We start from the raw sequence: 24,410 nt of genomic DNA on the forward strand, positions 1-24,410 counted from the left end.
GCTTTTAATTAAGCAGTAGATTCTAGAGCATCCTGCTGCCAGTCATGAGTTAGCCATCTTTGATTTAGCTGGTAGATAATCTTCCAACCAGAGTAATGCTGCAAGTATGGCTTCTGTGACTGAAGCCCTGTGGTGTTGGTAACTGTTGGTAACAGTCTTTCCATTAAGACCAAGTCTGAGGGAGTGAGCGGCTTCATGATGCGACAGGAGCTGTGATGGTGACCCCTGGAAAAACAAAGTATAACAAAATACTACACACACACGTTGTTTGTATTTCAACCTACTGAATAAGGGAATTGGTGCAATTCTTCTTTCAACGGTCATGGTTTCAGAGAAAGATTCTGCTGCTTTTTAACCTGGGTCTCATTTTTTCAACCTCAAAATGTGCAAAACCAGCCGAAAATTGATCCGGAAAGTTTCAGGTTTCATCAACCATTAATTGGCTGCAATGTACCGATTGTGGCAAGGCTAAATTTATTATTCTACATGCCTGACATTATGGATGGGATTCAGCAGAGACAGGGAATAGTAGCAGATCAGTTGTTAAGGAAAGAACTAGAGGAGGACTGATGCAGAATGGGGAGTCGAAGCTGATCCACCGCTGTTACGCCGTTGTTACGCCGTTGTTACGCCGTTGTTACGCCGCTGTTACACAGCTGTTACGCCGCTGATCCACCGCTGTTACGCTGTTGTTACACCGCTGATCCACAGCTGTTACACAGCTGTTACGTCGCCGTTACACCGCTGTTACACCGCCGTTACGCTGTTGTTACACCGCCGATCCACAGCTGTTACACAGCTGCTGCAGTTTTCGGATCATTTTAATTTTTTAATTCAGTTAAAAGAGGTGAAGGTTTGAAGCCCCCGGCATCAACAGTCTCTGCCCTCTTCTTTGCCTATACGTATCTGTCCCGTAGCTTCTTCCACACATTCTTACAGAACTCTCCCTCTTTCCCCAAAGTTCTGCCCATCTCTGTGCACCAGATTTGGGGAGTTTACGTGCTCCCTGTACTGTTTCACTGCAGTTTCGTACAGCTGCCTGTACAAACGCACCTCCTCACTGAGCCTGGTCTCACATCGGTCCATCCGGTTCGTTGTGCTTGGCGCTGCCAAGTTACAAAAATCGACTGGAGCACGACAACGCGCTGCGCCGTCTTTTCAAGGGAAGCGCCAGGCCTGATCTGTCATTTTGACGTCACGGTGCGACACCGCCGTGACAGACGCGGCAACCATGCTACCGCCTTTACACAGCTGTTACTCCGCTGTTACGCAGCCGTTACGCTGTTGTTACACCGCTGTTACGCCGCCGTTACACTGCTGATCCACAGCTGTTACGCCGCTGATCCACCACTGTTACGCAGCTGTTACGCTGTTGTTACACCGCAGATACACAGCTGTTACACAGCCGTTACGCTGTTGTTACACCGCTGTTACACCGCTGATCCACCGCCGTTGCGCCGCCGTTACGCCACCGTTACGCCGCTGATCCACAGCTGTTACTCCGCTGTTACGCCGCTGTTACTCCGCTGTTACGCTGCAGATCAGCCGCTGTTACGCAGCTGTTACCCCGCCGATACACCGCCGATACACTGCTGTTACACTGCCGTTACACCGCTGTACCAGCAAGGGAGGTGGTAACAGTGGTGAAACGATGCTGCCTCATGTGTGCCACTCTACCAGCGGTGCTGCCGTCATAGGATTCTGTAAGACCAGCGTCATGTGCGAAAGGGCAGCGATGAGGGCCTGACATGCCTCTTTATGGCACGTGTGAATTATGAGGAGGAACAGCAACGATAAGGCAGAACCCATGTGTGAAAAAGGCTGAAGGGAGCAGGGAGCAGTATCCTCATAGCTTGAGTACAGGAAGTTCAGTTGTGTGAAAGATTTGGGGGGGGGGGTCAGACAAAACATGGTTTGTGCTCCTCTGAACGGTGGCAACAAAACGGTGCCATGCATTAAAAAGCTTTCACAGAGAGCTTTCAGAGGACTGAGAGGTGGAAGAACACTTCTGTCTGCAGATAATATTCCATCATGATGCAGTGACCCATATGTTCTGGTCCTGTAATAAACCATTTAATTTTTGGACTACAATATTTCGAACGTTATCTGAAGCTTTTAACAGAGATATCCAACCCAGTGCTGAAATGGCTATATTTGGAGTCCCAGGGGAGGGTATACCAATGACAAATACAATTAAAAATGTGCTTTTTCAACTCTCCTTGCCCGGAGAAGAATCCTACTTGAGTGAAAATCTGCACATCCACCCAAAGCCTCCTCCTGGTTGAAAGGCCTGATTCTATTCCTTAAGTTAGAAAATATCAAATATTGCATTAGAGGATCGATCTAAAAATCCCATGAAACTTGGACCCCACTTTTATCTTATTTTGAGAAGCTTGAAGCCCTCCCACATGACTGAAAAGTAAACGGGAATGAAGACTCAGAGACAGGTCTTCTCCTCAGAAGACCTGTGTAATGACAATTAAAGAAAGCAAATAGCCTACTGGTACTGTCCTGAATATCCACCTTTTCTTTATTTTATTTTCTATTATTTTTAATTTGTATCATTATCGTCTTTTTTTAAAAATTATTTTAATCTTGTATATTTTCATGTCTGGAACTTTTTTCTAGTGTAACATTTGGGGTGTACTTTTCACTCGCTATGTTTATTTTTATTATTGAGCTTTTTTTTTGTATAGGCAGCATGGTGGGGTGGGGGGGAATAAGAATTATATTTATGTTGAATAACTCTGATCAATGCTCATTCTCTCAAATAAAAGAAAGTTTAAAAAAAAAAATTGATTGCAGTGACAACGATCACCAACACCCATACTGTCAGCGAAACAATAAAAATAACTCCAACAGCACCTTCTACTGCAGAGGAGACCTGCAGCTGACACAGTTGGGTCTTTTTATTGAAGCTACTTACTGGACCTGGAATCAGAAGGAGAATGCTCTTTAAGTGGGTTATTGGAAAGCCTCGTGAGAAACCAGACTTCTATGAAGCTCAAATGTGACAACCAAAATATTTGACAAAGCATAAATACATTTGCCTTCTGTACAAAAATAGAACAGGAGATCTTATTGATTTATCTCACAATCTATTATATATTTAGAAACCAAAACTGCGAAATAGAAAATATTATACACATAAATGACAATGCATCCCCATGACGGGTGTTTTCTGCAACAATTGTCTTGTAGCTTTACTACAAGCAGCAGAGTGATAGGATTTCAACATTTAAGCAACAGTTTGTTCACAACCTCCAAACACACAAAAGTCTAAAGTTCCAAGAATAAATCTCTGTGGGATGAATATTGAATTCTGCTGGTTCTTCTCATTGTTTAAAACCACCTAATTAAAGCTAAGAAACTCTGCCAGAGTAAAATCAGCCAGAGACAGGAACGGATCTGGACCCAAGCTAGTTCAAATAATTTGCTGACACGAAGGCCTCTTATATCAATGATGACAACTGGAAACAAAAGTATTTTTAAAAAAACACAGGTATTATTGGGGTTTTAGTTGGTTACAGTTTGATTCCATTCTGTGAGCATGAGGCTCACCAGAGGTTGAGCCCACATAATCCTCACCACTATCCATCGTGTTTGCCACCAGAAGCCGCTCACTGAATGTTGGGGTTGAACTGTGGGCATGAGGCACACCAGAGTGGTGTCTCTGCACGGAGAAAAGTGCACGAGCCTGGCTGAGACTGTATTTGACTGTTTGTGGAGAGAAGTGTATGTGGCTGCATGCCTGAGACGCTCCACTGCCGGGTCCGTGTGCGAGGACACAGAGAAGTCTTTGAAGGTTCGACTTAATGATGCTTCAGCCTCAGTTAAGTTTGCTTCTCCTGCGAGCCAACATGCACTGTCGGTTCTGTTCATCTCTCTGATGATTAAACTCAAATAACAGCCATTCTGTCCACACTGGTCAGAAAATACTGCAGAATAATGAAAACTAGACTATTCTAATGAACATGGAAACATACATGTGTCTGTGTCCTCCTGTGGGACAGAAGCTAACCCTGCAGGAAGCTGAACCCTTCGCTCCAGCTCCTCAGTCGGACAGGGAGGGCGAGCGCAGGGACCGGCCGCTGGCTGGGCTGTTGCTGTAGACGTGCGAGTTGTCCCGGTCTCGTTCCTTCTCCTTGTCCTTGCTTTCGTGTTTGTGCTTATGCTTGTGTTTGTGCTTGTGCTTTTTCTTCTTCTTCTTGTGCTCATGGTGGTGGTGGTGGTGATGGCTGTGGTCACCTCCGTGCTTAGAAGACGAGGAGGTGGTCTCTTTGGAGAAGGAGGGCAACGGTGTGGCAGGCATGGAGAGCAGGGCCTGTTCGACTAATGGTGGCTCTTTACCTGAGACGAGGAAGAGGATGTGTGCGTTAGCAAAGATCAAACGCATTCAGATATGAGCCAGAAAAAGGAACTGTTGTGCATCTTTGTCCAAAAATAAACACACAAATTTGACAAATTATGTGAAAGGAGAAATGGAAAATAGAAGTGGAAAATACTTCCTGTGATACTGACTGATAGAAGTTTGTTATATGGCACAGTATGCATCCTCAGAATTTATGAAATAGATAAATAAATGTCAATTTCACAAGTACAGCAATTTCAAAACACGTTTCCCAAAAAATGGTCTGCACAACAGGGCAGTAAAATAACCTCCCATAAAAACACTGTGAAATTGAAATGGGTGATCAATAAAACACAGACTAAAAGAAGTAAAGAGTGTTCAATGCAAACACAGTGTCAAGCGCTGCCTGAATTGAATGCCAAATAAGAAGTAGCTGCGCTTCAACGGCATCTTAAAAGTTTCTATGGTCTGAGCAGTTCTATGAATCTGTAAGTTGCTCCACAAGCCATTCCAATACATTCCCCTTCAAGGTAGAACTGATGTGCCTGTAACAGAGAGCCAGCATCGCCGAATACGAAGCTCCTACCAACTGCACCCACTCAGTGGGGTCACATGGCACTGAAAGGATCGGATAATTGGCTACATTATAATAAGAATGAGCTGAGCAAGGGTAATTAATTGGATATTGGATATATGGCGGTGAATGAATGGGATCAGAGGCACAAAGCATGTCATACTCCGGTACGATAGGTGGCGCTGTACCCATTTCAACTATTGCTAATAGAGCCACTTCCGGTTGACCCCTTCAACACCAAACTCAGGCATTCGAGAAAATGGCGAATGAAGAGCAAGATGAAGCTACGTCCCTCTATATTTCGTTTGTGATGAGCTGCTTGTTGCACAAACGCGATGCACAACGGCGCATTCTCCATCACGTTGTTTCTTTCTGACAGCGACAACAACAGTAATATCGTCTCTTCCGACTTCTGGTTCCCGACTCTGGGAAAAAATCTTGAGCATGCGCAGAACACAAAGTCTAATTCACCACGTGCTTCACCATCTGCAAACACGTTTAATTTGACTTTCCGATCGCGAGTAACTCGATTCGATCCAATTTCTGGTCAGATTAAGGGTCTACATGCACTTATTAACTCAATCTTATTGTAATTTAGCCAATTATCTGATCCTTTCAGTGCCATGTAACCCCACTGAGTGATGTGTGCCAGCACACACAGAGGCTGCTTCTGTTTGCTCAGGGGCAGCCACTGAAAAGGTACAATTACCTCAGTTTTTCTGATCAGATCTTATGATATGCAAGAGCATGTGGTTGGTGGACCTCAGTGTTCTTTGAGTATGGGGATGTAAAAGTAAACCTGGTCTGAGGTGCTTTGAACAGGAAAACTCCAGAAACTCCAGTGTTCTCTGAACTCCAGTGTTCAGGTTCTCTGAATGATCGAGTCCTAGTTTGGCAAGCTTCAAGTGGAGTGGTTTTTCATCTAGACCTGGTCCCTTTTTGTGTTCTTGCATCAGTTTTGTTGTAACAGATACATGTCCGATAGGTGCTTGTCCTGATGGACACTGATGCTTTGCGGTAAGACGTATTGCATCACTTCCTTGTTTGTGTTCTGTGGAACTTCTTGCTCCTGTTGGATTCATAAAAATCACTCAATTTCTTCTAATTAGTTACACATCGTTTCATAGTTAACTCTATCGCGTACTTGTTCTATTCTAACGCTCACTCCTATAGATCTTTGGTGTTTATTTTCACTTTTTAGCCGTGTGTCTGGTTCTCTAGGTTAGCAAATGTGGGCTTCAAAGATAATTGGCTATCTTTCTGGAGAAAACATGGTCTGATGAGGAGAGACGGCATCCATCCCACTTTGGAAGGAGCAGCTCTCATTTCTAGAAATATGGACGAATTTATTTGTCCCCCTAAAACATGACAACCCAGGGTTAAGACCAGGATGCAGAGTTGTAGTCTTACACACTTCTCTGCGGCTTCCCGTGAACAGTTAACGGTGTTCCCTCATAAGCCGGTCTTATTTGACCATTTTTTGATAACCTTTGAGTTTACATTACTTGACTACACAGTTTCTGAGAAGAAATTTACGTATAGAAGGTGTCTATCAGAGGATGCTGTAACCAGATTTAAAGAATTAATTCCATCATCCTTTTCTTCACTGCCATGTGCAGATATGGCAGACGACAGCTACCTTAACTTTACTCCTGTTGACAGGATGTGTGCCTCAGACTTTTAAGGTTGCTGTAATTAAACCTTTACTTAAAAAAACCTACTCTTGATTCAGGAGTGTTAGCTAATTATCGACCTATATCCAATCTCCCTTAGCGGACTCCTGTCTGTGCTTGTCCTGTTGGATCTCAGTGCTGCATTTGATACGGTCGATCACAGTATCTTATTACACAGACTTGAACATGTTATTGGGATTAAAGGAACTCCATTAGGCTGGTTTAAGTCATATTTATCTGATAGATTTCAGTTTGTTCTTGTAAATGAAGAATCTTCCTCACACACCAGAGTAAGTCATGGAGTTCCCCAGGGTTCTGTGCTTGGACCGATTCTTTTCACTTTACACATGCTTCCATTAGGTAACAGTATTAGACAGCATGGCTTAAATTTCCATTGCTATGCTGATGATACTCAACTATACTTATCTATGAAACCAGATGAAACCAATGAGCTGGTTAGACTACCAATTAATCAATCAATCAATTGAATTGACAACTGAAGGCTCTGCCTCCCATTCTACTTTTAGAAACCCTAGGAACCATAAACTGCAGTTTGGATCAGCTGGTGGGTTTCAGAAAATTTGTGGGACAGCCCAATAATAAAGAATTATCAGTAATCCAAAACAGCTGCCAGTTTGGGTTGAGGAACTAGACATGCTCTCTAACTTTAAGACTAGGCTTAAAACTTTACTTTAAACTTAAAACCTTTTTTATAAAGCTTATAGTTGGGGATGGCTCAGGTGACCCTGAAACATCCCATAGTTAAGCTGCTATAGGTCTAGACTGCTGGGGGGCCTCCTGTGATGCACCTCTCCTCACTCTGCTCTTTTTACCCCCCTTTTATTTCCTCATATGACATTGTGAACATTTGGCATTATTGTGGTCATTAACATGTGTTTCCCTGTTCCAACAGGTATCCTTTGAATGGTTTTACGGTGTTTGTTGTCCCCTCTTTTCTGTCTTCTCAAACCCCAGCTGGTCGAGGCAGATGGCCACCCTTCCTGAGTCTGGTTCTGCCAGAGGTTTCTTCCAGAGGTTTCTTACCGTTTCTCTCCACAGTCACCTCAGGCATGCTCAGGACGGGAGATTGGACCGAGGAGAAGTTTCGGTGCAATCTGTTGGTTTCCTTGGGAAATTGTTTTTGATCTGGCTCTATATGAATTGGACTAATTTTGAATTTAATCAATTGGATTTGCTAGGATTATGATTACAATGAATTGGACTGTATTCATTGAAGTGCCTCAAGATGACATTTGTTGTGATTTGGTGCTATATAAATAAACTGAATTGAATGGAATGTTTTTACAGTCAGTGTGTAGACTGGCCTTCTGTGTCAATCATTAAATTTTAGATTGAAGATTCTGTTCAATATTAACATAGAGCTGAGGGTAGTATGCTACAGAATGTAATATATCATTGAAGAGTCCCAACACGAAGACAAGATTGTGTGTGTGTGTGCATGTGGGCGTGTGTGTGTGTGTGTGTGTGCGCGTACCTGGCGTAGAGGGCCTCTCTAACAAGTTGAGATGGTGATGAATGAATGCCTGACTATCATGAACCGTCTCCATATCAATATCTTCCTCTTCCATTGTGTTGAACTGGAACAGAACACAAGTAATTTATAACACTTTAGAAAGAAATGAAAATGACTCGTCTTATTTTCCAGTAGAATCAAATTGTCTGTGGACAACAGTTGTTTCATAACAAAACATTGCAGATGTTAGCAATAAAACAGTCTACAGTTAGGGTCTGAATAAAAACCACAACTTAAAAGGAAGCATGTTGGCAAAGCAGTGTCTCACCCTGATCTTGTAGCGTCCCCCTCTTCCATCATCATCCTGTTGCTGCAGCACCTGTCCTGGCTCTGGAGGAGACCCCAGTGGGGTCTCAGCCTTCCTCTTCAGCCCCTGGGGGGGCTGCCCGACCCCACACACACCCAGTGAAACAGGATCTGGCTCTTCATCCATCTAACACACAAAGACACCTTATTAAGCAGGATTATTCAAGATTCAAAAAGCTTCATTTATCCCGAGGGAAACTGCTGTGCAACAGTTAAGGTACAAGAGGGAAAGTACTAAAGTAAAATTAAATAAAATTTAAAAAAAGCTAACATAAAATAACATAAGTAAATGAATACAATATGTGCAATGTGCAAATTCAGCAGCCTCAATAAAAAAAAACAATATATACAAATCAAAGTGATCTTGAGAAAGTAGCTGGGCTGGTTTTTGTCTTCAGCATCTTTTAATCTCAGTGTTTTGTGTTTACAACAGTCACATTGTGAACATTAAAATATTGAGAACATTTCATTTTAAGCATAATTATCAAAAATAATTTTCTATTACTGAGAAACTATCACCAGTGTGCTGGTCAGCCGTAGAACAAAACAGCACGATGGTGTTATTTTCTGATCCTGAGGATGAGGTACAGTCAAATGCTGTTAACTGGCAAATGAATTGTACTTATATCGTGCCTCTTAGTGTATTTGACCACTCAGAGTGCTTTCACACTACAAGCCACATTCACGCACACTCATACAGCACTTCTAAGACTTTTTTCTCCATCATACACATTTACACACCGATAGCTGCATCGAAGGCAACTTCGGGTTCTGTGTCTTGCCACAAGACAATTTGACATGCGGAGCAGGAGTCAAAACCAACAACCAACTGGCAGATGACTGCTCTTTCTCCTGAGCTTTAGCTGCCTTCTGTTGGCAGCACTAACCTGTAGTAGCCATAATCACATAGATCCAATCTGAGAAAAAACAGCTTTTATGGAGCATGTGTCTTCCTTTGGATGTGTCATCTGTATAAATCAGATAATCAAAGTAAAGGATACAAATACCAAGAAGCCTGCTGCTTACCTCATCACTGCCATAATAACCAATGAAAAGTGGCACATTAAACCAACATTGTGACTTATTAGAATACATTACTCTGTTACTGGAGATGCAAGTGTCCTCCGAGCCTCCTCTCAATACTAGTTTTTGTGATCCGACTGTTAAATGACCACTTACAGTTGTGTAGCTCATCCCCACGCCATGGATGCCAATACTGGCAGGTGAGTCCATGACAGCGCTAACTCCCAGCTCAGGCTTGATGGTGGGGTTAAGGACAGCTTTCTTCTCCTTCAGGTTGAGTACCAGACCCAGCTCTGGTAGAGGCAGGCATGAGGGCCGAGTCAGACCAAACAATGTGTAGTAAAGATTCACAGCGTCGCAGCGCAGCCGCCAGTCATGGGAGGTACCTGGAAAAAGGGACAGGAAAAGAGCCAGAGAGGTGTCACTCTGCTGTGATTTAATGGGTTGTAAGGCTCATTCTGTCACTTTGTAACTGGTATATATGTGCAATGACAAGATAAACAACACATGGTGAAATCCCCTCACCCGCAAAACAAACAGCTACTAATGTGAGCTGGATGAGACAAAGACATTGGCTGACCAATCTGACAGTTTCTGTCCAAAAGAGATGGCCCTGCTCTGTGAGTGGTTGGGAGTTGGTGTGTAAGTAACTTCATATGAAAATCTCTCTCAAGCTCATTTACTTATCATTTTTTTTGCAAATGCAACACTGAACATCTTGGAATAAAGAAAAAGTGGCTCCATATTATTAATTTTGTCCCAGCTCTATGTCGGGAGGCAATTAAGCCATTCACAGAAGCTAACAGCAGTTTAGCTGGCAGATATAGCAACGATACACAGAGCTTTTTATAAAGTAACCGCCAGCAATTAGTCTTAAACTCTGTGCTCTTCAACAACATATCCAACTGGATAATCTTGGACAATACAACCACAAATAAACAGAAGACTATCAACTGTCAGTCACACAACTGAATGCATCATTATGCGAGTCATTTGAGTAGTTGGACTTGGAATGAATCAAACATCAAATCTTGCTGAAGCTGACAATCCAAAGACCAGGCGCCGAACAATGGGGGGGGGCAGACTGTGGCTTTAGAAAGACGGTTGAAATAAATTCAGACCAGCTACGGAAAGTGTTTTGGGTTGTTTTCGTAAAGAATTGACCTTCAGCTGGTGAAATATTGAGTGAGAGTGTGTGTGTGTTTAACACTTGGGGGTCTAGAGAATGCAGAGGAGGGGACCACAACAACTAGCACATCTTAATAACAGTGTTTAAGGCTACCACACTGGTCACTATGTATTTAGAATGGCAGCACTGTCCAGGAGCTCACCACAGAAACATGGCCAACAAATAGGAGTTCAGTGGAAATAATAATCACCAGCATGTCTGTCCATCCTCCTTGCTTGTAAATCACAAAAATAAATAACATGCTGGTCATCAGGAATCTGAAGCTGTGAACATATACTTGTATTTGGCTTTTGAGGTGGAGGGTATTTGGACTGGCAGACTACAATTTTATGACCTGGTTAGGTAGCTGAAAGGCACATAGGACCCCCTGAAAGAAAAATAATGAAACCCGAGGACACAATCGAAGGCAGAACTTTGTGCGCAGGAGGCGCTTCACCACAAAGTAGACCCTTTTTCAGTTAATGAAAGATGGAAACGGTCATAGAATAATGACAGAAAGACTGGAAACTTATCTAACCTGAATCACACATTTAGCCAGTCTCTTCAATTAGAACATAATGGTTCCTCATACCCAAGTTCTTTAGCTCTTACTGTATCTGACAAGAAAATGAACCATCTCAGATCTACATGACCATAAGCATGAGGGGAAGTAGTTAATAGGCACACCAAATGGCCTTGCTTTATGCCATCGTGTACTCTAAAGGAACCTTGCATGCTTTTAATGGAACCACTGAATGCCAACGAAGAGGACGTACACAAAGGTTGAAGAATTTCTTCTGCAGCCTTAGGTGTCATTGAGGTCATTTTCATTTGGGTGGTAGCACTAAAATACTCACACAATAGTAAGGAAAATGCATCAGTGTCTGAGTAAAGCAAAAAAATGGATGCCCATCAAAGAACTTATCTTTTCTCTGGAAAAGACTACAAAACATGGGAAAACCAATGTTGACAAGAAATCAACATAATAGCCCTTCTTTCAACAATACATTTATAAAGTCTTATGAGTGAAAGGCTCCATATTCAGTCGTGGAAGCTTTTGATGGCAACTTTTCAATGCAAAATACTTGTTTCTCACATCATTTTAGAAACTCACCATACCAATTCCACCTACAGTTTTTACATTAGTTGTACCTGTGGAACAGAGCTAAACAGAGAGCCAGTAGCTACTGTGGTGGACATCCACAAGAAGAAAATGGAGAGAGCTCTTCTTCAGGTATTACTTTAATCTCTGGGAATATTTGGGGTATTATATCACATCTGGGAAGATGTCAGTCAGTTGCTGATTCTGTTGCGAGTCCGATAAGAGCAGAAATGGCTGGTGGGTCACGTTATTTTAATCTTTGCAGGTCAGATAAGATCAGGCCTTAGATGTCACTCCAGCTGAGTTTAGTTCATGCTTTCTCCCTGGCCATTTTCTAATAAACTGTAATTACATAAGTCAGTTTGTGCTGAAGAAGCATCTAAAGAGCTGCATTCTGTTAACTCTATTTATCCTTGAGATGTTTACAACTTACAGTCCACATTTAGTAAACTGAATAACTTGGACAGAGTTAAGGAAGATGTGCAGCTTTTTAAGATCCCATATTTCACTATAAAGTCTAATGGACAACCTTTCTCAGGGTATCACAGTTTGCAGCGCAGCATTAAAACTGCCAAACTAGATGCTCCCAACTACAATGCTCCTGTTGCGACCCTCTGTTCTACATGGGGAGAGTTTGTTCAAGAGGAAATGGTTACTTTAAAACGAACACAAAAACAACACATAATGAAGTAACTGTTAGAGGTAGGGTAGCTGTAGTAGGTGTAGGGGATGTTCTGTTGACTCACAGAACCACACAAAGGCACAGTGAAAGTGTGTGGTAGATTCAATGGGAATGAGTGTCCAGACCAGAGGTCAACACTACCTTTTTTCCCCCCCACTAGTAGCACAGGTGATCCCACAGGTGATTTTTATTTGAACACATTTTGTATCTTGACTGCATTATTGATAAATTACTCAATTTTTATAAACAGAAAATACGCTAAAATGATCAAAGTTTTAGTCCAAAAATATCACAAAGTACTGCTTTGAGGATAAAAAAAAAATAATTAACTATTCAAACTGTTTTTTTTTTTTTTTAAACATAGATGCCACAATTTAATCTCTTGTCTCAAAATAAAAGACAGTCGGTTTTTTCTAAATTGTTCGTTTATTTCCAAAACATTTATCAAGAATACCGATTAGATGGAATAAATATGAATGCATTGAGCTGAATATCTACTGAATAAGTGGTTGATACATTGGTGTCACAACCAATGAACTACACAAGTGTCGTTTCTGAAAGTCACGTCCACTGTAGTGAAAAGGCAGTTCTTGCTATGGGCCGACAACATAGTTGGATGTACTAACTTTTACTGATTAGCTGATTCCTTCTGATCAAACGCTACCGTGAGACGCACATTTCCCCCTTAAATACAAGTATGCAACACGCTTATCGCAGCTCCTTACAAGTGTTTCATTTTTAAAGTTTGTGCTCAAGTTGGCAATAAATGCTGGTCTGTGGGAGCAGTATGCGACATGCATTTCCTTCTTCAGAATACTGAAAAATATTTTAAATAGAGATCATCAGCTGATTTAATGTGTGATCTTAATCCGAAATGTGGAGCTGTCGTGTAAGATGACGGTCTACCTGATCTTTTGTTTGTTTGTTTGTGTGGTGTTGTTTTTTTTTGTTTTTTTTTTTTACACTTAACATAAGCTTCACTCAGCTGGGCAAATGGTAGCAAGAGTAAGCGGTGCACCAGATGCACGATGGGTACACCCTGGACGGGTCACCAGTCCATCATGGGGCCACACAGAGACAAATGAGACACACAACCGTGCACGCTCACTCACTCCAAGGGTCAATTAACCTGACAAGCATGTTTTTGGAAGGTGGCACGAAGTTGGAATACCCGGAGGGAACTCAACTAAACCCAACTTTATTGATATAGCACCTTTTAAGGCAGAGGACAGCTACCAGAGAAAAAGAGTAAAGATGGAGATAATAAAGTAAATGGCGGACGATTGATTCAGTGTCTGGTGGTCTCAATTTGGACATTTTGTTAGCACACTTGTCGATGTGGGTGAGCCAGGTGACTCAAATTCTTAAGCTGGTGTCCGATGTACAGAGGCTAATATTCCTCAACACAGTCACTTACTAAAAATACATTTCACCACTAAAGTCGCTCTAACGGAGGCATTTCTTGGCAACTATGTACAACTTGTCAGACCTCTGGCAACACACCTCTGATGATTTAAATATCACAAATATACATTAAAAAAATGTTTTTAAAAACCCACAAATGTTAATGCCTAATAAAACCAGCCAGTTAGTTAGACTACAAGCATGTCTCAAATATTTAAAGACCAGGATGACCACATGTTTCTGCTGCTAAATTCAGACCAAACCGAAGTTGTTGTCTTTGGACCTGAGAGCTTCAGGAAGAAACTGTCGAGCTATATAGTTACTTCAGAAGGCATTTCAACTTCAACTTTATTGACATAGCATCTTTTTAACCCAAAGTGCTTTACAAGGTAAAAACTAAATCAAGACAAAACTGACTCCAAGGTTCCTCACAGTAGAACTACAAGCCAAGGCAATGCCATCAAGAGAAATTATATTGCTGTACAGAGTCTCTCTAAGGTTTTCAGGACTGATAACTATTACCTCTGTATTGCCTGAATTTGTATCACCAGATTTCATTGATGGATACAGCTGGGTGTCAAATTTATACTGTGTTTCCAAATGATACTGCCCAAAGGTAGCATGTGTAAGGAGAATAGAATTGGTCCATTCAAGAACCTTGTGGAACACAATAACAGACTGGTATGAGGAGAGGACACGCCATTTGCATGTACAAAATAGAATCTGTTAGATAGATGTGACCTAAACCAGGCCATAGCAGTACCCGTGATCCCAATAACATTTTCAAGTCTATGCAACAAGCTGCTATGGTCAGTGGTATCAAAATCTGCACTGAGGTCAAACAGGAACAACAAAGAGACTAAACCGGGAGAGGATCCACACATGCACGGGGAAAACTTGAGTTTAGAATTTAGCATTTCAAAGAAACATACACATCTGTGGGTGAAAGCAAATTTGGTATAGCAACAATGGAGCAAGTGACTAACATCCTTAAATATCAACTATCAAATATCAACTTTGCAAATTGGCAAAAAGAACACTAAATTGACTGTACTTGTATCGTGCTTTTCTAATGTAACTGACCACTCAATTCACCATTAGAGCACGTCTTAGTCTATAACTATGTGCTTTCCACTCACACACACGCATACACCGTTCAGTCTCTTGCCCAAGGACGCTTCCACATGTGGCTCGGCGAAGCCAGAGTCGAACCACAACTTCCGATTGGTGGGCGACTGCTCTTCCCCCTGAGCTACAGCCGCCCACACTAAAGGAGGCTGTGTTCGAAACCGCAAACTTCTCCTTCTGCCTGCCGACAGCCACGCCTGTTTCACGGTTTAGACCGTGCAGACCGAAGTGCAGACCGAGCAGTAAACACCGTGAAACAGGCGCAGCTGTCGGCAGGCGGCAGTAGGCAGTGATACGAAGGGAGAGAAAATAGCGCCAAGCGATTGTGAGGTCTGACTTTTTCCTGGATAACGATTTTGTGATGCAAATGTATTACTCTTTTGAACTCATATTGTTTTGAGAAGCAAAACGCTTTATTTTTTAAACCCCAGCTAACTAGCCGGACTACCTTCGTCAACCCCAAAACGAGGCGAGCTATCCCTTTAAGAGACATGGATGGTTGTGTCATAACTAGCCACAGACTCCTCGTCCAACCTGAAATATCACAACCCCTATCAAGAACTATAAAAGTTGCTTTGAGTTTTCTGTCCCGACTCTTCCTTGGTTGACCCTTTTACAATCATCCCATTTTGTTTGTTCTTGCTCAAAATTTCGGACACAGCTGACTGGGTTTAGCTGAGTTTTATAACTCTTTCCAATGTTCCACTGACAGCTTTTTAGATGGAGCCATGTTTCCTATATTTCATATGTATATTTGGAAAGCGTTTTAAAAATGTAAATTACAAGGTCATTCCATAGTTATTTTATTCTCAAGTTGTTCTAAATTTAAAAAAAAATAATAATTTGAATTTGCCATGAATTACAACAAGAGAACAAGGTAAGAGTAAACTCTAGCTGGTCATCACCATTTGCATTGAGTAGTTGAAAAAGTCATGTGCTGTTCCCAGCTGTCTCACTCCATCACCACAGTCCCTCAACATTAAGATTAAGATCAGATTTATTGTCATGCATACATACATGCATACACACACATGCAAATGGTCACACACTCATAGATACAGATGCCATACACTGGAGCGGTGGGCAGACATTCACATCCACGGCTGCCCTTTTGGATCTCAGCTCATTGTTAGGTTAGAACAACAGTTTGTCAGCATTAACAGAGCAGGCCAACTGCAGTATGACTGACTGACTTCTTGTCCAAAACCAGCTAACGACCGAACAAAGTTCAGTCTTTGCAATTATTCAAAACTTCCAAGGTTTAATTCCATGAAGGATTTGGATTTGAAATCTTGTCTCGTATTAACAGTGCAGGTAGTGTGTGTGTGTGTGTGTGTCACCTGAGTTCATTAGCTTCCACAGCTGATCAACCAGAGCTTCATTACACAGAGCTGAGTCGGCCGTCTTAGTGAACGGCGGGTTCTTACAGAGCAGACCCAGGATCATATGTCTGGTTGGACAACAAAAAGAAAAGACACATGTTGACTGTCTGTCTATCAACACTAATTATATAATAATGGAAAACATAGAAGTTCTGTAATTGTTTGATAAATACATGTATTTATCAACATTTATATTCCATTTTTTGTACTTCTGTGTTGTAAATATATTTCCCTTTAATGAGCATCACACCCCGGCTCTCTGCAATATATTTCCAGCTTCTCTTCTCGCATGGATGCACACTTTGTGAGGAAACTAGACGTATGTGTGGTGTTAGCTGACCTGACATGGGGAACAGGGTCATTTTGAGCCATGTTGAGCAGCCATTGCAGTTCTGCTGAGTTCCTTTCAACTGCAGAAAACAAAGAAAAGATATTAAACAAAAAGAGAGAAAAAAGGACATTATGGTTAAAAACAGGTTAAAACATTTCTCTTTCGGTGTGCTTATGGTTGAGTTCCTTTAAATAATTTTAAAGCATAATGCTATAAATCCTCTTAATTGTTTTATATTTTTCTTTTTCCCCTCTTCTTTGATTGCTTTTAACTGTGCGTTTTAATTTTTATTCTATTTTTTTATTCTCTTTAAATTGCTTGTTTTTATGCTGCTTTATGCTGTTTGTTTTAAATGCTTCGTCTTTATGTAAAAAGAACATTGAGTTGCTGTGGTATGAAATGTGCTATATAAATAAAGATGCCTTGCCTTGGAACATTATGTTCATGCAAAAAACGTGCCTAAATATAACAAGTATAACCAAACAGTGTTCAAACAATTGATTTGTGGAGTAATTCTACACTTCTTGGTATCCTAACCGTGACCCACATTAGCACCCAAAAGAGTTTTAACTGAAAAAAAGCTCTAAAAACAAGGATTGTATCAGATGTGAGAGCCATAGTAGTATGTATCCATTTTTTAGCTTTAGTTCAATGCTAGAAAATCATATAAACAGTGAGCCACTGTTTCATGCGTCATACCTCTAGTGTAGTCGATCAAAGCTTCCAGCGCAGCGACACGAACATCTACAAAGTGTCCGTACTCAGCGTAGGACTTAAAGAGTGACGGGTCACTGGGAATATGACCATTCCGCTGTAGCTGACGAATAGCTCTCAGACAGCTGCAGAGAGAGGACACATGTTACTCCAGCTGTGTCAGATCAATTTAGAAAGATCGCCAACAAAAAATTACTTTCCTAGCCTAAATAACAATTAAATATGAAAATGAAAGTTCTACAGCCTTCAGCAATCTGCCCGCTGTGATAATCCAACAAGCACGTAAAAAAAAGAATACTTTTAAGTAGGGCTGGGCGAGTTAATTCGTTAATTATCTAACGTCGATAAATATTTTTATCGCGCATTAACGCAGGTTTTTATTTATATAAAAAAATCTTTTTACAAAAATTACAAAATAAAAATTTGGGGGGGCTTTTGTGCCTTTAATGGATAGGAAAGTTCAGAGAGACAGGAAGCAGGGGGCAGAGAGAGGGGGAACGACATGCAGCACAGGACCGTCCGTTGAAGAACTCGACCGGGGCCAGCTGCAGCGAGGACCATAGCCTCTGTAGATGGGGCGCCTGCTCAACCCACTACCCACCCTTGTTTTATTATTTATTTTATTATTGTAAAAGTCTGTTGCTCACAGGCTTTTATGTTGTAAAAGTCTGTAGCTGTCTGCTGCTGAACCAGAAAAGAAAGTTATTGGCGGATCCACCAAACATGGAGAAGGGTACGGAACTTTTACTCGGCCATTTTCATTTTAAAGTTCTTCCAGACGGCGGAGTCGACAGAATCAAAGTCATCTGTAAACACCGCCAAGTTGAATCGTCTTATCACCGTAGTAGTTCCAGTCTAAAATATCACTTAAAGGCAAAACACACAACTGATAGCAGCAAGTCATTCAAGGAAACCGACAGTGGAGCGAGGCTTCTACATAAAAACTACAGAAAGATGCTGATGTTAAAAGTGTGTTTGCACAACAAATGTTTTGGCACTTTCATTCATATGGCAGCACATTTAAAATAAAACTAAATGCTAAAAGCTATACACTACTTTTGAATTCATTTTTGGATTTTGCGTACAAATGCGATTAATCGTGATTAATCAGGGAAATCATGTGATTAATTAGATTAAAAATGTTAATCGTTGCCCAGCCCTAATTTTTAAGTGATATTTCTACACTGAGTGAACAGAAAGCTTTCCAAATAAGAACAATAATATTTTGTATTTTATGCTTGATGATATGCATTTCTCTACAATCACATAATAGTAACGAGCAACTAGTTACTATTAACTAGTAACTCTTATCAGGTTAATTGGTACATTTAATGCAGAGGACTGATATGACTAATTCAACTTTCCTACTGGTGCATTTCAAACAGGTCTCGATCAAAATGTTGTAACAATGTTTCCTTGTGACAGTCGAAAGTAGTACACAGAGCTCATTTAACTATTCCTAGATTGCAAAATATTGATCCAAACAATGAACCATCATGCCCCCGATGTAGAGGCCAGCCAGCAGATTTATTACATGTGTTTTGGCGATGCCCAACTTTCCCTTATTTGTCCAGATATCTTTTACTGAGATGTTCGGCATACAACTTGACCCTGACCCTGTTTGGGATCGTTTTGCTTTAAAGGGATAGTTCGCCTCTTTTGACATGAAGCTGTATGACAACTAGCCGGACTCCCTTTGTCAATGCCAAAACGAGGCTGGAACTCGGCTCACAGGACGCAGCAGGGGGTAAGTCAATGTTCATAAATGATATTGCTAATATGGGATGTCATACAGCTTCATGTCAAAAGAGGCGAACTATCCCTTTAAGTGAAGGTGAAGTCCTGTGATATTCTACCAAATAAAGCTGATGGAGCTTTCACTACACTCCTTGCAAGGCGTTTGATTCTTTCCAAATGGAAGCAACACCCTTAACACTGTGTTTGGCCACAGAACTCCTCACAGTTAAAATTCTGTACCTATTGTGTAAATAGGATTAAAGTCAAATATATGTTTTATTTTTCTTTGTGGGGTGAAAAACACTTCCTTATTATACTGACGAGTTACTGTGATAGAACCCATCACATGTACACTTGAAGCTATGTTCCTGAGAGGATGAATGGCCCCAGTGGTAGAAGATAAAATCACTCTAAGAAAATGTGTCCACAAGATTTAAAGCTTGCAACTCTTTGACATTAAGACATAAAATGTACTTTTTAAAAAAAATAAAATAAATCCCATTGCCCAGGAAAACTGCAAAAAAGAGTTACCAGCAGACATGAATGTTAGTAGAACATTGCTAACATCCACTCTCCACTCTGTACCTGACAGTGATGGTGTTCCTGAAGCTCGGCAGCAGCTTCTCCATGTTTAGGAATCGTGTGATCTCCTCCAAGATGAGACGGACGTCAGCATTTAAATTATCTACTGTCCGCACCTCATTGCTGATGCTGATGGCTGGAGTCAGAGAGTTGGTCAGTGCTTCGATTAGATCTGCACGATAGTAGTTATCTGAAAACTGCAGACAGAACAAGCCAAAAGGAAGAAAAAAAAAAGGAGAAATTCAAACCCGTTTGCCCAACAGACTGAAGGAAAATAAACTGTCATACTGCTTCCTCACATGAGCTCAGCTTGATTAAACTGCACCAACATACTAGATTATTAGCACCTATATGTGCTGCTGTGGAAAAAAAAAAAAATAAAAATAAAAATAAAAATCAGCCTGAAGGCCGTTAGATAAAATGGGATAGGTAATGATTCACTCGCCTGACTGATAAAACTGAGGATTTCTCAAAGGTTTTGTTCAAATGATCTAAAATTATGGTGAGTTAATAAGGTTGTAAAGACTCTGAACTTTAATAGCCTCATACAACACGAAAAAAAGAAAAGCAGAAATGTATATTCATATGATAGGACGTTTGTCTGATCGTTACAGTTTGAGTAATCTGTATTCAGATTACTCAGTTACAGGATTAAATAAATACAAAAAAGATTCCCACTATCTACGACTTTTTACAAATGTATTACTTTCATGTTACACAACTATTTTCTCTCTGGTCACACAACAGAACAGTGCAACAAATTCACGGTTTTAAATCTGGAAAATAACTTGATTTAAATATATCAAATAAGAGTTTTTAAGTATTCGGGCTTGTGACACCACTATAGAAACCATTTGTACCATTCATTTGTCAGGGATGAAAAACATATGCGAGAAAAGCTGTGTGATTTCAATCAGCAAACCCTGAGCCATTACACAAAGCACTAATATAAACAAAAATAATTTAAAAAATGTGGCCTACTTGCATCACCAACACCCTAGAATATTCCATCATCTAGATATGATAACTGAGAAGACTTTACTTTGTTTTTTCGGTTGTCATTATACTTGATGAGGTCAAGTATAAAGTTGAGGACATCTCTGGGACAGAGGTTCTGCACATCTCTGAGTAATGCCATTGCAACAGGCATCGTCTGAAACACATACACAAAAAAGACATGAAATATCCCTTCAAAAACAGATGGAGAAACTTAATTTGACAATGTGCTTGTGTGAAGTATGTGGCATGGTCATCTTGCCCTATTGATAACAGAATTAACATGCTGTACATCATCATTCAATATTTAGCAGAATGTCCCCGCCCTAGAGACAGGCAGCCTGCGGCAGCAGCTCTGGACATAGTGCGTCTTTCTTTGCATCTTTTTGGGATTTTCCACTGAGAGTTCTTAAGTGAAAACACAGATTTCTGAAACATTTTTCTGTACTCCTTTGCATGCTGTGCTGCTGGAAGGACTTCTGCTGGGAATTCATTTTCTTACATCTGTTATGATGCATAACCATGGCAACAGGATAATTGTTAACCTATTGGAGCAGCTAACAGATTTCCAAAGTCAAAGTAATGCCAAATCAAGAGGAGTTGAATAAGACACATCTGGGTTGCAGAGCAGTAACATTATGGAGAAAAAGGTGAAAAAATGGACAAGGTTTGACCCCTTATGAGGAGACAGCAGGAATATCAGCATGACAATAATTCTTTCATCGAGGCCTGGCTGTAGGAACAACTAACAGCTCTCTGCTGAGACTGCAGTAAGGTGGAAACAGTAAAGGAGGAGGATCGCAGAGCTTGGCAACAACAGACGGTGTAATCCTGGACGTGTCACTGAGAAGGAGCGTCTCTGCACCCCACATGTTGAACTGTTGGCTGTGAGTTTCTGTCCATGTTGTCTACTGAGAGAGTTCACCTGTGTTACCTGCTGACGCTGTGTGACATCATCAGATATAAATTTTAGTTTGTTATACATCTATAACCATAGCATACTGTATATACAACTATAATAATTCAGGGGAAATAGAATTTCACTACAGGGATTAATAAAGTATAATTGAACTGAATACTGGAGCTTTTAAAGTTGACAAATAGAACAGAATAATACTTTATTATAAATAAAATATATAACTAGAAAGCTGCAAGCAGCTGTATGCGGGACTGAGATGTGCGTACGTTGGGGCATGTGCTGGACGTCGTAATCGTGCAGCTCTGCCCACACGCACGATACCCTCTGCGTACGTACGAGCACATAATAACCCCAATGCAGAGGGGTTTTTGAAAATTTCTAGGGGGCGCCACTGAGCCATTTTGCTCCGCCCACACACGATACCCTTTACATACGTACGATGTCGACAGGGTGGGCGTGTGTGCCAAGTTTCATGGCCTTTCGATGATGATAAGGCTTTCAAATCACAAACGCCATCACACGATTTTCACTGCCTGGCCACGCCCACACCGTTCAGAGTTTGAAAAAGTTTCTCCATGATTCTTTCCCCCCCATGTCTTAAGAGTAACCTGGCAGAGTTTGAAGCTTGTAGCATTAAATATGTAGGCGGAGTTCGATCAAATGCGAGGTCTGGAAAAAAAAAAATACTTTAAGCCGAATGATGAATGAACGCGTACTGTTGCACTGTTAGCTCAGAGCTGCCGTGTTGTTGTTATTGGAGCTATCTGGGGGCTTATAGGAAGCTTTCTACACACGCGTCTCGTGGGATGACATCATCGAGGCGCGCCACTGCAGCACAGCTTATTTACTCCGTGCTCTGTGACGGTCGGCTATTTTAACACGGAGTTAGTTGCTAGTTTTGTGCAACATGGCAGGATATGTATCAGATTTTGACGACGTGGACGACGACTTTGAGTATGATGGAGGGAATGAGCTGTGCTTATTTAAAAAAAATAAATAAATTCTAAAGCCTCCTCAAGTTTCAGGTTGAAGGAGAACACAAAGATGTAGCCATTGTCAGTCCTGAGCTGGTACAGTAGAAAAAGTAAGCCCACAATTTAGCACTAGTAGTAGCAAAGCCACGAGGAGTTTTAAAAAAAAAAATACTAACACAAAAGGTAGGCAGAACAGGGCTAATGTGGTCTCTAAATCCACTCTGGATTTGAATTGTCAAGACATGATGTATGAACTGAAAAAAAAGAAGTGAAGGAGGGTTTTGTTTCATTTGTTTGATGTACCTTCTGCAGGAAGTAGCTCTGGAAGTTGATGAAGTTGTTGGTCTTGATGATGTTGGGGCAGCTCTTACAGCAGAACATTCTGGTGAAAAGCGACTTCATAGCTGGTGGACCCTGCCATGTGCTCACCATGGCGTTGGCTATCTGCAAAGTCAACATGAGAACCATTGTACTCGAGTTTCTTTACTGAGGAGCCGTCAGATGTGCTCCATCTGCAGCCATCACAGTAAAATAACAAGTGGAAAAAAGAAAACACTGGAGATTACTGTAAACAAGATCAGAAATCAAAAACAGAATAAGACTCATTTAGAAGTTGTAGCTACTATTTGAGAACCACCAAAAGTGAAGAATGCTGTGGCCTTTCATTCGATGTTTATTTATTAATTTTTTTTTTGTACACATGAACAGCACATGAGGTTTCTGTGGATATGAAGAGCAGAGGCTCCAGTGGTCTTTGAGCTCCAACAGGATATTGGGGAATTTATGTTAATGTCGTAATACAGGGCCAAGGGCCACTGACACAGGATGTTGTCATTTGGTTAGATACATATCGGAGGGCATGCACACCTGATGTGTGTTTGGATGAATTCATGAACAGATTAGTATATTTTGTGTGTTTTGAATGTGCATTCATTTTTTAGTTTTTCTGTTGGCCTTCATACCCTTATTCCCCAGAACATGCAACCAAAAGTGATCCCAACCAATCACAATGCAGTACGTTAATGAGAGGATTGAAGTATGTTGAAGTGTGCCGTACTGCATTCTGTGGTCAGTGTCAGTCAAAGTCTGTGACTGCATGTGTGTGTGCGTGTGTGTGAGAGAGAGAGTGTGAGCCTGCATGTCCATGTGCATGTGTGGACAATGTACACTAAACGCCATAGCAGTATGCTGGAGTTCTGTGGCCAAACACAGTAACTTAATGACATGAAGTGCAGCCATTTCCACCCCCACTCAGTCTATCGCGCTGTGAAAATATTGATTCAGGTGGAACCTGAGGGGTGGAAAATCGGTGGGGTTCACGTTGGAGCAGATCAAATCCAGAGAATAGAGAATTTCCTGCAGCCACAGAATGGGATAATTCAGTCAACTGAGCTTCAGCTTAGCACGAATTAAAATGATGGGTGGCCTTGCTGGCTGGAAACTCATGTTTTTCTTTTCCTGTAGCCCCTTTTGCTAGATTTTCTTTTCTTTTTTTTACTGGATAATTAAACTAATAAACATCTAATAAAACATCTTTGCTGAAACACTAACAGGACAGAGGTAAGAATGTGTAGGAAATACAAAAAAGATTTTTTTTATGTTTTACCGGAAATTATAAGATCACAAAATATCTAATCAAAGAAAGTCCTGTTGTAAACCTTTCTATTCATTTAATTTATAACCGCCTCGATGAATAACTCATTCAGACCTTCCACTCTTCATTCATAAAACTACCCCAATTAATTTGTTTCTCATTTGTTTCCTAAATTTCTTTAATCTATCTATCTTTAAAAGGTTGCCACATTACTCATCAAAAAAACAAATTCAATC

The 24,410-nt window shown here is 41.0% G+C and overlaps 1 protein-coding gene across 2 annotated transcripts in view; it reads right to left on the reverse strand.

Moving 5' to 3' along the window:
• Positions 1–3,078: 3,078 nt before the first annotated feature.
• Positions 3,079–24,410, reverse strand: part of taf2 (TAF2 RNA polymerase II, TATA box binding protein (TBP)-associated factor) — a 41,913-nt gene continuing 20,581 nt past the window's right edge. For both annotated transcript variants that reach the window (XM_075464724.1, XM_075464727.1), the window contains exons 19-28: positions 22,884–23,024; positions 20,734–20,844; positions 19,695–19,888; positions 17,358–17,497; positions 16,668–16,737; positions 16,286–16,395; positions 9,618–9,847; positions 8,401–8,565; positions 8,094–8,196; positions 3,079–4,350 (exon numbers count right to left, since the gene is read on the reverse strand). In XM_075464724.1, coding sequence (XP_075320839.1) covers positions 4,055–4,350; positions 8,094–8,196; positions 8,401–8,565; positions 9,618–9,847; positions 16,286–16,395; positions 16,668–16,737; positions 17,358–17,497; positions 19,695–19,888; positions 20,734–20,844; positions 22,884–23,024 — 1,560 coding nt within the window. In that variant the 3' untranslated portion in view covers positions 3,079–4,054. The remainder of the gene's footprint in view (positions 4,351–8,093; positions 8,197–8,400; positions 8,566–9,617; positions 9,848–16,285; positions 16,396–16,667; positions 16,738–17,357; positions 17,498–19,694; positions 19,889–20,733; positions 20,845–22,883; positions 23,025–24,410) is intronic.

Source organism: Odontesthes bonariensis, chromosome 5, assembly GCF_027942865.1.
Source record: "Odontesthes bonariensis isolate fOdoBon6 chromosome 5, fOdoBon6.hap1, whole genome shotgun sequence".
NCBI lineage: Eukaryota > Metazoa > Chordata > Actinopteri > Atheriniformes > Atherinopsidae > Odontesthes > Odontesthes bonariensis.